General features: G+C 40.8%; 1 protein-coding gene across 1 annotated transcript in view; it reads right to left on the bottom strand.

Moving 5' to 3' along the window:
* The window catches only part of SPAG16 (sperm associated antigen 16), a 389,408-nt gene that overhangs the window by 362,936 nt on the left and 12,281 nt on the right, over nt 1-14,191 (bottom strand). Inside the window, exons 5-7 of the mRNA XM_033171018.1 lie at nt 5,941-6,078; nt 3,413-3,520; nt 451-568 (exon numbers count right to left, since the gene is read on the bottom strand). Coding sequence (XP_033026909.1) covers nt 451-568; nt 3,413-3,520; nt 5,941-6,078 — 364 coding nt within the window. The remainder of the gene's footprint in view (nt 1-450; nt 569-3,412; nt 3,521-5,940; nt 6,079-14,191) is intronic.

Here is a 14,191-nt window from a genome sequence, read left to right as displayed (position 1 = left end):
ATTCCATTGTGCCAGAAGTGGTTTAGTCATGCTGGCCACATGACCCAGAAAGCTGTCTGTGGACAAACGCCGGCTCCCTCAGCCTGAAGCGAGATGAGTGCCGCACCCCATAGTCGCCTTTGACTGGACTTAACCATCCAGGGTCCTTTACCTTTTTTTACCTTGTGTTTTGAGGATAGAAATGTAAACTTAAACCAGTATGTATGATTATGATCTTTCTTTATTTCCCTTCCTTATTCATCCGCAAGAAACCCTGTCAGGTGGGTTAAGCTTAGAGTAAGTGACTGGCCCAAGGTCACCCAGTGAGTTTCATGGTTGAGTGGAGATCTGACTCCTTGTCTCCCACATCCTAGTCCAACACTCTAACCATGACTCGACATTAGTTCTCAAAGACTGTAAAGAGATCAGTGGTTTCTGAATCTCTAGGTTAAACATTCTACAGGTTTTTACCTGCCCAACCACTCTGTCTCTTTCTAAGCTTGTAAGCATCTTCTCTCGCAGTAGAATCTCATATTTTTCATTCAACTGCTTTAACAGTGGCTCATATGATGCATAATGTGTCTTCAGTCTACAAACAAATAAAGAAAAAATTATACCAAGGTCACAAGACAAGAAATATTCTGTGGCATTTAATTCTCAGTGACAGAAGAAAGACGTATCTTGGTTACCCGTAAGAATTATACAATCCAAGTACTTTCAAACTAACCCAAATGTTCAGGCCTGAAGATTGGAAAAATATTGCTTAACACAAAGTAGAATAGTTGGATGTCATCCTAGAGCAGGCATGGCCAAACTTGGTCCCCCAGATGTTTTGGGACTACAACTCCCACCATCCCTAGCTAACAGGACCAGTGGCCAGGGATGATGGGAATTGTAGTCCCAAAACATCTGGAGAGCCAAATTTGGCCATGCCTGTCCTAGAGTGAATGTTTTGAATAATTTGTTTTATGTAACTGACAAACAGAAAATCAGAAGTCATTTTTATTTTTATATATTTCTTTTTCTTCCCTTCTTGTCTATTCTTTTGTTTTTTCTTCTTTGTTATCCTCTGCTCTGGGACATTTTTGAGGTTCAGGGATGGTTGGTGGAAGGACCCTGAGTGAGAGGCAAAGAAGTGAAGACTGGGAGAAAAAAGGAAAGCTCCCAGGTAAGACCTGGGAGGGTACACCACTTTCTGTGGGTGACAAGGGACTAAGAGCTGCCTTTGAGAGACGACTCAGCATTTTCTTTTCTCTTTCCTTTATGTTTTTGTTTTTATTTAGTTTCTTTTATCTTATTGTATTATGAAAAAGCTTTAATAACATCTTATAGAAAAACAAACGAACTAGTCCAAATGTTGATGGAGGTGGGAGATTTCCTTCTCCAAATCATCAAAGTACATTAAATGAATTAAATATGCTGGTCCATATTAAACTTTGCTTCTTTCTTGCAGATGAATGTTATGTCTATCCCTGGTGCAAACAAAAAGAACATATGAAAACTGACAACCAAGCAAATTACAATTAAGAAAGATCAACTAAAATGCATTTCTCTAGTATTAATTACAACAGAACCTAAATTTAGAACGTTCCACCAAATTAAGTAGAAAGTCAAGTTTTCATTATGGATGGTGAGTCTATTTGGTCTGCAATTCACAAGAAACTGTTTAGCACACATCATTTAACAAGTTCAGAAAGTCACAACGTTCTTTTTCTGACTTCTACATAGAGAGGCAATTTCTGATACAGGCAGGTTGCTTAGATCTAACTGCGTGTAATCTGTGCAATCAACAGATTTGCCTGCAAAGTGTTTGAAACCTTCTAGAGTTTGTCAATGATGACCTTTTGTTTTAATGGGAGGCCTGCCCCTTAGGCTGTTTGTTCAAATGAACATAGCCCCTGTTGTTGTTCCACTCAGTTCCTAAGAGATTTTTTTTTGTCTAAATATGAATGTCTTCAGCAGGTGCTGAAAAGAGTACAGTGAAGGCACCTGTCTGATATCAATAGGGAGTTCCAAAGTGCATGCGCTGCCACACTAAATGATCAAATTCTCACAAAGAAGAGCAGGTGTTATGTGGCACCTGCAGTAGTGCCAATTCTGCAGATCAAGGTCATCAGAGTGGGCACATGTGGGATAAAGTGATCTCATAGGTAAACTGGTCCTGAGTTGTTAAGGGCTTTATATATTAACAATAACACCTTGAACTCAGCAGATTGACAACCAGTGCAGACATCTGAGCACAGGTCTCACTCCTGTCCACAATTATGCTGCAGCATTCTGCACTAACTGCAGCTTCCAGATCAAACACGAGGGAAGCCCCACATAGAGCACACTGCAGTAATCAAATCTTGAAGTAACCAATGCATGAGGTACTATGGCCAGGCTCTCGCAGTCCAAGAATGGCAGAGCTGGAGTGACATCTGGACATCCCAGGACCTCCATACACATTGCCCAGGCTTGCGCCTCATGGAGGTCACTTTGGTGCTAACGCAGCAGTTTGACTTTACCCCAAGAAGTGTACTTTATTGTCTCTCAAGACAGATGGATGCCAACAACAACTCTCACTTAACAGGTACAGGATGGTAGCCTAGGCCAGTGTTTTTCAACCAATGTTCCGCGGCACACTAGTGTGCCGCGAGATGTTGCCTGGTGTGCCGTGGGAAAAATTGAAAAATTCAAGAGAATTACTTTATATATAGTCAATATAGGCACAGAGTTAATTTTTTTAACATTTTCTAATGATGGTGTGCCTCGTGATTTTTTTCATGAAACAAGTGTGCCTTTGCCCAAAAAAAGGTTGAAAAACACTGGCCTAGGCTACTGTCATTTGAGACCGGTAGGGAGGAAAAACATCTTTAACCGTACTCTAATGTTGCGTTATGTCATGTCTCCACTAGTACAAAAAGGCTGACAACTCATTATAACGGGTGCATCCTTAAGCTCACAAGCGGGATGATAGTTGTTGTGGGTGCCATTGTCATGTCCCAGACATCAAGTAGCAGCAAGGATTCTGGCACAGATGCCAGGTTGAGGAAGCTAGCACCAGAAATGGAGGCACTGGCTCAAGCCTCAATAGCAAGCCTGAAACTGACCGCCTGGAGCCACTGAAACCAAAGTCCAGTGAAGCAGGACCCCCAGAAACAGAGGAACATTTAACAAAAGCTCACTCCCTTTGTATCGATTCAGCCTCTTAGTTCTTCGTTATTCAGGCGAATCCCCATTTATGCATGAGCTGGAGGCACCAGCAGGGCTTTGCTGAGGCTCTTCAGGTTTCTTCCCTTACTTCCGGGTTTCCAGGGCTGTGCATATACGTGGTTGCGTGTGAACTGAACACATGTAAATTGGGGGATGCCCATAAATAATCATTCTTAGGTAATGCTGGCTCTTCTCTTGAAAACCAAGTGGGTTTAGAACCCTGTTCATGATCATTTACCTTTTAATGTCATTAATGAGCCTGTTTTTTTCCTGCACCACTCGTTTATGATGCATTCGATGGAAGTCACGTTCTTTCTGCAGTTTTAGCAGTGCTTCCTTAGCTTTGCTGCATGAAAGAAAAAGAATAAAATGACTGCTTCCTGGATGAAGGAGTATAAGACAAAAAAGCAGGGGGGGCATTGACTGGTGATGAGATTCTGACAGAGAGGATAGGAGGGTGCCATAATGCTGGGACAAGCACCAGAATGGTCAAGAAAATTTAAATCCCACTTTATTTTGTGCCTCACAGCTCCAAGAGTCTCTCAAGTCAAGAAATGTTCAACTTCAGGCAAGAATAAGTGGTAGGTCCAAAATGACAGTTACCACCTAGATCTGCTTTTATTAGTTATGCCACTAACACCTAGATCTGTTTTTATTCATAGTTTTTTATTGGCAGTTAATAAATTGTATCTTAATTAATCTGAGCAATAACAAAGTATTTAGAATAATTTTATTTAGGTTTGAGTGTTTTTAAAAAATTTGCATGATCAATCTGGAACTTTCTCAGATTTGAAGCTATCATGAAAAAGAACAAAACTGCTAGCACATTTGCAATGCTAAACAGGGTCTAGTATGGTATCAAATTGGATGAAGGATAGCGTTTGAGATTCCTGCAATTGCAGGGGGTTGTACTAGACAACCCTCAGGGTCCCTTCCCTCTCTACAATTCTATGAGTCTACAGGTGTACACTACTTTTGGATATTCACTTTCTGACATTTTGCACTTCAGCTCATTTAGATGGTTCTCTTATTACACCCTTCCCATACACAACACTGCTAACTTACTACCTTTAACAGCATGCATTCAATTCAGCAGGGAATACTGCTGAGTAAACTTGCTTAAGCATGCTTAAGCACACATTGAAATCATGGTGAAATCAGCTTCCGCATTTGTGCCCCTTCTCTTTCCTATTTCCCTTTGCACTGGGTTCAGTTTCTGGAATACATGCTGACACTGAACACTCTTATCTGATATACTGTAATGCAGCCATTTCCTGTTACTGTCCCTCATACTGAAACTATTTCAAGTACCTACTCTAGACTTGTAGCTGCTAGATAATATTTTGATTGACAGTATACTTGTTAACCTTGCTGAGGGACAACTGGTCAACACATCTGATAGTAACGTCTAGAAGGAAGCGTGTTTCCAAAGAAATATTAGCACCTTTAATATCAAGCTCACAAAACTACTACTGCCTAGGACTTTCCCCCTTTAAATACCATAACTATGCATTTCATTTTCTGTCAGGAAGGAACATAAAGACAGATGAAGCAAAGATTTTAAGGACAAATGCTTACTGCTGCCTCTCGCCAACATGGTAGATCCCCCTCTCTCACATAAAACATGTAAATTGTTTAGTGTTTTGTGATTATTTTTTCTGTACTGCATGCATTCTCAAAAACAAATCAATAATGCTATAAAGGTTCCTGTTCCTGTATAGCCAACTCATAGATCCAATATGGCCTTTCAAAAATTGTGTAATGTAAAATTTAGCAAAAATACATGTATTCATTAAAATGGCTGCAGCATGCAATAATTTCTTCTGTAAAAAAGTTATGTTTTTTATCTGTACCCCACTATATCTTTTAGGCTCAGGAAATTGACAACATTATAGTTACATATAAACATAAACTGCTTAAGTAACATGGCATGTATCTTTGGTCAGTCTGCATTGCCATCTTCTCTAAACACAATGGTTTACACCTATATTGACTTCAGCACTACAATGTTATTATTTAGAACTATTCATATATAACAATCCCAGCGCAATTAAACTACTGCTTCTCTTTCCATGGTTCCTGTTCTGGGTTTTTTAAAAAGTTGATATACTATATGTCTTTGTAGAGCAAGGAAGTGTAGAAAATACAACTTTTTAAAAGGCATGGTACCAAGCCATTTTCCGTCCATTTTTTAAATTTTTTTACTTAATTATACAATTAGCAGAGAACCATTTGAATTGGAAAGCCTAGACACCTTCAGAAGGCTGAACAAAAGCTTTGCTTTATGAATTGACTGTGTTTCTGATTACCAGCCACAAATACACACACACACACCCTGCGTTGCCCCAACCTAAATACTAGCATTTCTCCCCATGAACCCACTTGATCCCTTCAAGTTTAGACTCATGAATTGTGATGGGTCTGCAGTTTTGTGTAATGGCTTGGTACACTGTGGTGCCTTTCCCAGCTCTCTCCTGTCAGCTAGCCCCTAACAAGGTTCTTAGAATTCCATAAATCTGTTTACTTGGCAGCTTATTATAACATGTTCATGTTGGGCACAGTCTAGTCAGACATAAGCACTCTTAAATCACTTTTACTTCAATACTCTTCACAATTAAAGCTGTACGTTCTGTAAATAAATACATTCAACTCTTGTTGAACACATGCTTAACTTTCCTTTTGAAATCAATAGAAATTGTGGTTAATTTGGCAGGATCTTTCCCCAGGTGAACAGCAGAAGACCCATTAACAATAGCAATAACATACTTGGCTGCTATTTTATAGCTCTCCATTTCCTTCTTGAGATACTTGTTTTCCCTTTCCAAATGTTGATTGCAGGTGTATGCATCTGGAACATATCCAATGTCTTTAGGTTCAAGTATACCTCTCTGCATTAGCTCATACCTGAAATTAAAATGAAAAGTGTTTCTTTTTCTCCCTTTCTTCCTGGCCCCAAGGATTAGGAAGATCCATGAGTGGAGTGCCCAGTTGTGGACTGATCAAAATAGTGTTTACTACTTGATGGGAATGTTAAACACAGCAGGAGACCCATAGGTTAAAATACAATATACTTCCTCTTTCTAGAAAGCTATTACAATATTGTTGTCATTGCTTTAGAGAATTCAAGGGGGAAGGGAACACTTAGCAAGAAATGCATTAAAATTAAAACATGTCACAGTTTGGGGGTGTTCATTGAACCAACGCTGTCATTAGAGTCTCAATGCCTCAGTGGCTCAAAGTTGTTCCTTTTTTATCAGCTTCTACTGACCATACCTAAATGGAAATAGCTTGGTCACAGTTCACCATAGTCTAGTAACTTCCCTTCTAGTTATTCCAATGTGTTGTACATGAAGTTGCCTTTAAACATGATACAGAAACTTCAGCTGGTCCAGAACAGGGCTTCTACTCAAGATGAAGAACTATCCCTCCTACCAACCAACAGGTTTGGGGCTGCCTTGTCAACCTGCCCTGTAGCAAAGTAGAGCTGCTGTTTAATTCCAGGTCATCCATGAAAACTATCACCCATGATTTAAGCTAGGGTGAGTAGGCTGACCTGGCATGTGTCACCAAGACCTGTGGAAATGAGCTGGGTGGAATTGATCTTTGTGGGTCTGGATAGCTTAGTTGGTTAGAGTGTGGTGCTGATAACACCAAGGTTGCAGGTTCAATCCCCATATGGGCCAGCTGCATATTCCTGCATTGCAGGGGGTTGGACCTCAGGGTCCCTTCCAACTCTATAATCTGACCCAGCTTTCTCTGTCTATGTTATCTAGTTCAGAATCAAAAATAGGTGAGAGGGTAAGGGAAGCAAAGATGCTATTTTCCCTCACCAGGAGATCAGTTCACTAGGGTACTGGGTTTGAGTTTGTACCACCTGTTTGGACCAGAGACAGATCACAAATTCTGCTGGTGTTCCAATCATCCCACTGCCCAATAGTCTCCCTTCCTGAATTGGCTGATAGGCCCTCAAGAATGCTGTTGTAGCTGGTTGAATGACTGAACTAAAAAAAAACCCTCATTAATGGTTCCTCGTCATCCAGGAAAAAGGGGGCAAGTGGTGTCTTTATAAATGACTTGGATGGAGGAATTGAGGGTATGTTCATCGAATTTGCAGATGACATCAACTAGGAGGGTTACTAATACAGCAGGAAACAGAATTGGGATTCAAAATGACCTTCACAGATTGGAGAACTGAGCCCAAACTAACAAAATGAATTTCAATAGGGACAGATGCACGTTGCTGCACTTAGGCAGGAAGAACCAGGTGCACAAATATACTGGTTTGCCAGTAGTACATGTGAAAAGGATCTAGGAGTCTTGGTGGATCATAAGCTTAACATGAGTCAACAGTGCGATGCAGCAGCAAAAAACAAACAAAACTCTATAAAATATAGTGCCCAGATCAAGGGAAGTCATAGTGCCACTCTATTCTGCCTTGGTCAGACCACATCTGGAATGCTATGTCCAGTTCTGGGCGCCACAATTTAAGAAAGATATTGAATGTGCAGAGGAGGGTAACCAAGATGATCAAGGGTCTGGAAACCAAGCCTGATGAGGAACAGTTGAAGAAGCTGGGTATGTTTAGCCTGGAAAGGAGGAGACTGAGAGATGTGGTGTACATCTTCAAATATAGTAAGGGTTGTCACATGGAAGAGTGAACAAGGTTGTTTTCTGATGTTCTTGAGGGTAGGACTCAAAGCAATGGCTTCAAGTTACAAGAAAGGAGATTCCAACTAAACCTAAGGAAGAACATTCTGGCAGTAAAAACAAAATAAAAAAATCCTTCCAGTAGCACCTTAGAGACCAACTAAGTTTGTTCTTGGTATGAGCTTTTGTGTGCATGCACACGCATGCACACAAAAGCTCATACCATGAATAAACTTAGTTGGTCTCTAAGGTGCTACTGAAGGATTTATTTTTTATTTTGTTTTGATTATGGCAGACCAACACGGCTACCTACCTGTATTCTGACAGTAAGAGCTGTTCAACAGTGGAACGGACTCCCTCAGGAGGTTGTATGTAGGCTCTCCATTGGAGGTTTTTAAGGAGTGGCCATCAGTCATACATGCTTTGGTTGGGATTCCTGCATTGTGGGGGATTGGACTAGACCCTTGGGATTGCTTCCAACTCTATGATTCTATTATTCAGCTTTCAGAACAAAACAGTAACTTGCTCTTATACATGCTGTGCCTGACCTCCAGATCAAAGTATCAAAAGCTTCAATGACAGGAGATAAAAATTAATTAGATTCTGAAACTGCAGCACCCTTCAAAAGTCAGAACAGAACAAATACATAGTTAAAATGTACTTAAAAACTTATAAGCATATTATTTGGGGGCGGGGGTTGCATGCTAACTATTTTGTGCAAATTTTTATTTGCTCTTCTTCTAGGCTTGTGTAAGCAGTTACAAGTAGACTACAATTCTGGAAGTAATAACAGAGCCAGGCATTGTATTAAAAGAACACAGGGACTGAGCCAGAATTCATTCATCTTTTAAATGAAGCCAGAACCACTCTAATTTTGCCTTAAAGCAGGTAGTGGACAATTTGCACTGCTTTTGACCTTCTTGGAATCTCATCATGAAGGCAGGCACATCTCTACTGATTGTATCCAAATCAATGTATAAGAAAGGCATAAAAGCTGCATTAAATGGAAAGAAAATATTAAAGCAATACGTTAAAACAAACACAGCAGCAAGTCTAAAAGCTGCAATCATTTGAAAATAAGTGTGTTCACTTCCTGGTTGAAGCAGGATTTTAAGGCCTGTTAAGTTTGCTCAGTCCCAGCTCCTGCCAACCTAGGAGTTCGAAAGCATGTCAAAGTGCAAGTAGATAAATAGGTACCGCTCCGGCGGGAAGGTAAATGGCGTTTCCGTGTGCTGCTGTGGTTCGCCAGAAGTGGTTCAGTCATGCTGGCCACATGACCCGCAAGCTGTATGCTGGCTGCCTTGGCCAGTAAAGCGAGATGAGCACCGCAACCCCAGAGTTTGACACAATTGGACCTCATGGTCAGGGGTCCCTTTACCTTTACCTTTAAGTTTCTTTAGGGAAGGTGGTGTAGTTCTGGCCATACGATTTCATCTAAGTGAAACGAAGCTGTGCTGGTGTACAAAGTGACTAAGAGCTATGAATCAGGAAGTTTCCAGTTTGAAACTAACTTATACAAAGATCTTATGAGGTGGTCTTCTGCAAGCCACGCTCAGCCTCAGTCCTCCCCATCTGCAGCATGGGGGGTAATACTGATTTTACCATACAAGGTTGTCACCAAGACAACAACTAGAAATACATGTGAAGCGCTATGGGATCTGGAAAGCAAAATGTGAAATAATTATGATGATTATGAAAAAGCTGGCACTCAAAGCAACACATCTCCAGCAGAGTATGTGCAGAGAAGCTGGTGACTTGAGTATTCTTACTTGGTGCACAATTTCTGGAGAAGCAATAATACTGCATGGCAAACAGAAGCCCTTTCCAGGCTTTCCACTCACTTAAAAATCAATATGCAAGCAGGGAAAGTGAGGAAGAGCATGCTGAACTAGCTCCTGTCTCCATTCTTATCACACATCATGAGTTGGAGGATGAATATTTGAGGGTCTTGTGCAATTTAGATGGGTTCAAAACTGTGTGGCAAAGTTTAGAAGTTCCTCTCCAACTCATGCTTAGCCACCATTCTTGTGCTGGTTTTACACATTAGTAGAATAACTGAAGAGGGCTTGAGCCTCGTAAAACCTCCGACTTTCCCAGAAGGCCCATACAAAGATTCCACCAAAGATACAGTAATGTACAAGGGACTCAGGCAGCAACGGGTGGGGTGTAATTGTAGTCTGCCCTTTGCCCTGGGTTTCAAGCTGAAGCTGCAGAACACTTGTGATGATTTGATGAGTCCAACCTTTCCTGAAACTGAATGCAAGGACTGAGGATCAGGAGAGTGGGTAAAGGAACAGAAGAACCAGGACTATTATGGGATGGGAGAGAAAAGCACAAAGTGGCAGCTGGAAAAAAATTAAGGAAGTGTGGGGAATAAAACAGGGAAGAGGAACACAATCTTGGAGAAAAAGCAGAATATTCATGTAACAATAAAAAAGGAAGATTCCTTCATTTAGCACATCCCTCAGTATGTACCTATAGACTCTCGAATGCACTCCTCCCTCTTCAAACACTTTCCCACTTCTAACCCTTCTGTTCCAGCCCTTCTCATAAATACAACATTTCTACACATAACACATAGCGTAATCTTGCAAATCTGGTGGCAGCATGGGCACTGCCTTCCCTGGGCTCTGCCTTGGTGACCTCCTCGGGAGCCTCCTGCCCCTTGGCTCCCTTGCAGCAGCAGCCTCTGCCACCAAGTGCCCCAGCCACTGCACCTCATGATGGAAACTTAGAGGGCGCTTGCCCAAAAAAAGCTCAACAATGCCAATCTATTTTTAGGGTTTTGTTGTCTTAATTTTGGGTTGAAAAATAGGGGTCGTCTTATACATGGGGGGAAATACAGGAAAATCGGGGGGGGGGAATTATATCCAGAAAAATATGGTACTTATACTAAGTAAGAGTCAGGTAAGAACAGCAGAAGGGAGCTATTGCCCTTGTGGTGTCTGATGGGCACATGATTCATCACTGTGAGAAAGAGGTTGCTAGACTAGGTAGGCACTTGGTCTGATTTAGCAGGGCTATTCTTGCAGAGTTCATCAACCCTAAGGCATCATTCTTCAGATCTGATGTGACAGGAATTTTGACAATCCACAGAAATGGCCGCCCACCCACTCCTGGGGGTGGGTGCGGTTGTGGTCCGTTGGAGCATAGCTGTCAACTTTTCCCTTTTCTTGCAAGGAATCCTATTCGGAATAAGGGAATTTCCCTGTAAAAAAGGGGAAAGTTGACAGCTATGCGTTGGAGTAGGCCCAAATCCTGGGTAAGCAACGCTGGGCAGGGTGGCCGGCAGTTGGCTGGTGGACTTTCCTGCCAGCCAGTTATTTGAATTTGGGCCAGCCAGGCCAGGCTAGGTAGGCAGGGCTTGGGAGAAGACCAGAGTAGAGCAGGCTTTGCTTTGGTCCACCCCCATCCACAGAAATGTAAAGCTCAACATTACAACACATACCGTAGGTAAATTTCCATGCATATCGTGTTTCTCCTAAAATAAGACACCGCCTTATATTTTTTCCCTCTCAACAAAACACAGTATGGCTTATTTTCAGGGGATGTCTCATTTTAACCGTGTCGCATCGGTACGCTGCATAGCCACGCCTCCCCAGGCTGTTTTAATGGGAGGTGCCACGTCACTATGGCTTATTTTCGGGGTATGGCTTATTTTCGGGGAACGGCTTATATTTCGCAAATGCATAGAAATCCTGCTATGGCTTATTTTATGGCTATGTCTTATTTTAGGAGGAACACGGTAGTCTTAAAGTGCAAAATACAGATTTGTATAAATGACAAAAAAAACTGAATTTGTGCAATATACCACTCATTTTATAAAGAAAATATTCTAATTGGTTCATACTTTGGTTTTATTCTTCTATTAAAACAAACTGAAAGTTAAAAGATGAAACTTTTATATAAGATTAGATACTCAGAATACTCAGAATTCTCAAGCTGTGAGATAAACACATTAATTACCTTGCCTAATTTAATTAAAGATTAATTCTTAAACAGGCTTTCATATCTAAGAGGTCATTTAATAAATGAGCTGAGCTCTTATAGGTGCAAATGAATCAACTTTCTCAGCATTAATTATTTTCTCATTTTGAATCCCATTAGAGTTTGATCACAGCATGGATCCGCTGTATATTAGCAAGAGAAAGATACTTGTACAAAGAAAAATGTGATAATGTAATTTACTTTCAGTTATTAATGATGTTAATTAACAATGTAAATGCAATTTTAAAACATTCATAAAATACATGTTTAGGGCATCAGTTCACAAACCATTAAACATGATGCTTTAATACCATAAACACTAATCAAGAAATCACCTGTCTATGTGTGTACCCTCGGATTGTAATCAAAGTAGTCTATTAATGAACTCACTACCTGTACATTTATATCCCACCTTTCCTCTGAAGTGCTCAAGGCAAAACCCCACTGAAGTACATTGGGCTGAATGACTATGACTGCTAGTCCAATGTGAGCCAATTACTGGTAGTTTCCTGACTGAATGAGGATTTGAACCCTAGTCTCCCAGTTTCTAGTTCAACATTCTAAACATTATTAAAAGGTAACAGTCTCATAGAAATACAGAGAAACAAGAGAACTTTTGAAAACCAGAGTATTTTCCCCCTCTGTAGAGGAAAAGGTTTGAATTAAAATAAAACCTTTTTCTGCACTGGGGACAGAGGAGAAAAATGTGTTTTGCCAGCCCTATGCTTAGGACATGGGTAGGCAAACTAAGGCCCGGGGGCCGGATCCGGCCCAATCGCCTTCTCAATCCGGCCCGCAGACGGTCTGGGAATCAGTGTGTTTTTACATGAGTAGAATGTGTGCTTTTATTTAAAATGCATCTTTGGGTTATTTGTGGGGCATAGGAATTCATTCATATTCTTTTTTCAAAATATAGTTTGACTCCCCACAAGGTCTGAGGGATAGTGGACCAGCCCCCCTGCTGAAAAAGTTTGCTGACCCCTGGTTAGTGGCTTTCAAAAGTACATAGGCATGGGAATAGCCAGGGGGATACAGGGGGGCATCTGCCCCTCTAAATAAAGTAAATATATAAAAATACTTAACTAATTGATCAATTGTATCACAGATAACTCCCTCCTGCCACCAAACATAAAGCCTGTCCCCCTAAAATAAATTCTGGCTACACCCATGAGCAAAGGGCTGGCTGCGCCACTATGCACGGCGGTTCCTAAGTACCTGGTATTCAGTTCGCTGTCAAAATACCTTGTGTAGAACTATAGCCAGTGTTTTTAATTAAAATTTATTGACATTGTCAAATAGCTCATGCATTGTAAGTCACAGATTAGCATATATGTGTCATTCTCAAAGATATAGGCCACAAAAATAGGTTTCAAAGTGTGGGGAAATATGACTTTAAAAGCTAGGAGCAGGGAGAGCTGAATAACATTTTCAGTGGTTAGGTGTCAAGCTCTATCTTTTGTCCCATCCACCCAATGGCAAGCCAAAACTGAGTAACTTATGAAAAATAAGCAAAGAAGCAATAATAATAATAATAATAATAATAATAATAATAATAATAATAATTTATTTGTACCCCACCCATCTGGCTGGGTCCCCCCAGCCACTCTGGGCGGCCTCCAACAGATATTAAAATACATTTAAAATATCACAGGTTAAAAACTTCCCTAAACAGGGCTGCCATAAAGTGTTGGTGCTGACCTTTAAAGCCCTAAATGGCCTCGGTCCAGTATACCTGAAGGAGCGTCTCCACCCCCATCGTTCTGCCCGGACACTGAGGTCCAGTGCCGAGGGCCTTCTGGCGGTTCTCTCGCTGCAAGAAGCCAAGTTACAGGGAACCAGGCAGAGGGCCTTCTTGGTAGTGGCACCCGCCCTGTGGAACGCCCTCCCACCAGATGTCAAAGAGAAAAACAACTATCAGACTTTTAGAAGACATCTGAAAGCAGCCCTGTTTGGGGAAGCTTTTAATGTTTAATAGATTATTGCATTTTAATGTTCTGTTGGAAGCCGCCCAGAGTGGCTGGGGAAACCCAGCCAGATGGGCAGGGTATTTATTATTATTATTATTATTATTATTATTATTATTATTATTATTATTATTATTATTATTTCTGCTTAATTAACATAATTAGATTGATTTTAGAATTTAGATCATCCAGGCACTTATTTGAGAACAGAGTATACCATTCCGGGTCTTAACCACTTACCGGTAGTTCAGGATGCAGGGCGGAAACACTGCAAATTGACTTGACATTTGAAAAATCATGTTATGGTCTTTGCACTTTAAAAATGTTTGTGTTTTACTTAGCAGTAAATGAAGTGTGTGTGCAGGCTTAAAACTTGCACTCACATTGGGGAAAGGTCCTATTATGAAAAAAATAAAGAT

This window comes from Lacerta agilis, chromosome 1, assembly GCF_009819535.1.
Source record: "Lacerta agilis isolate rLacAgi1 chromosome 1, rLacAgi1.pri, whole genome shotgun sequence".
Lineage (NCBI taxonomy): Eukaryota > Metazoa > Chordata > Lepidosauria > Squamata > Lacertidae > Lacerta > Lacerta agilis.
This window is presented reverse-complemented; position numbering and strand designations above follow the sequence as displayed.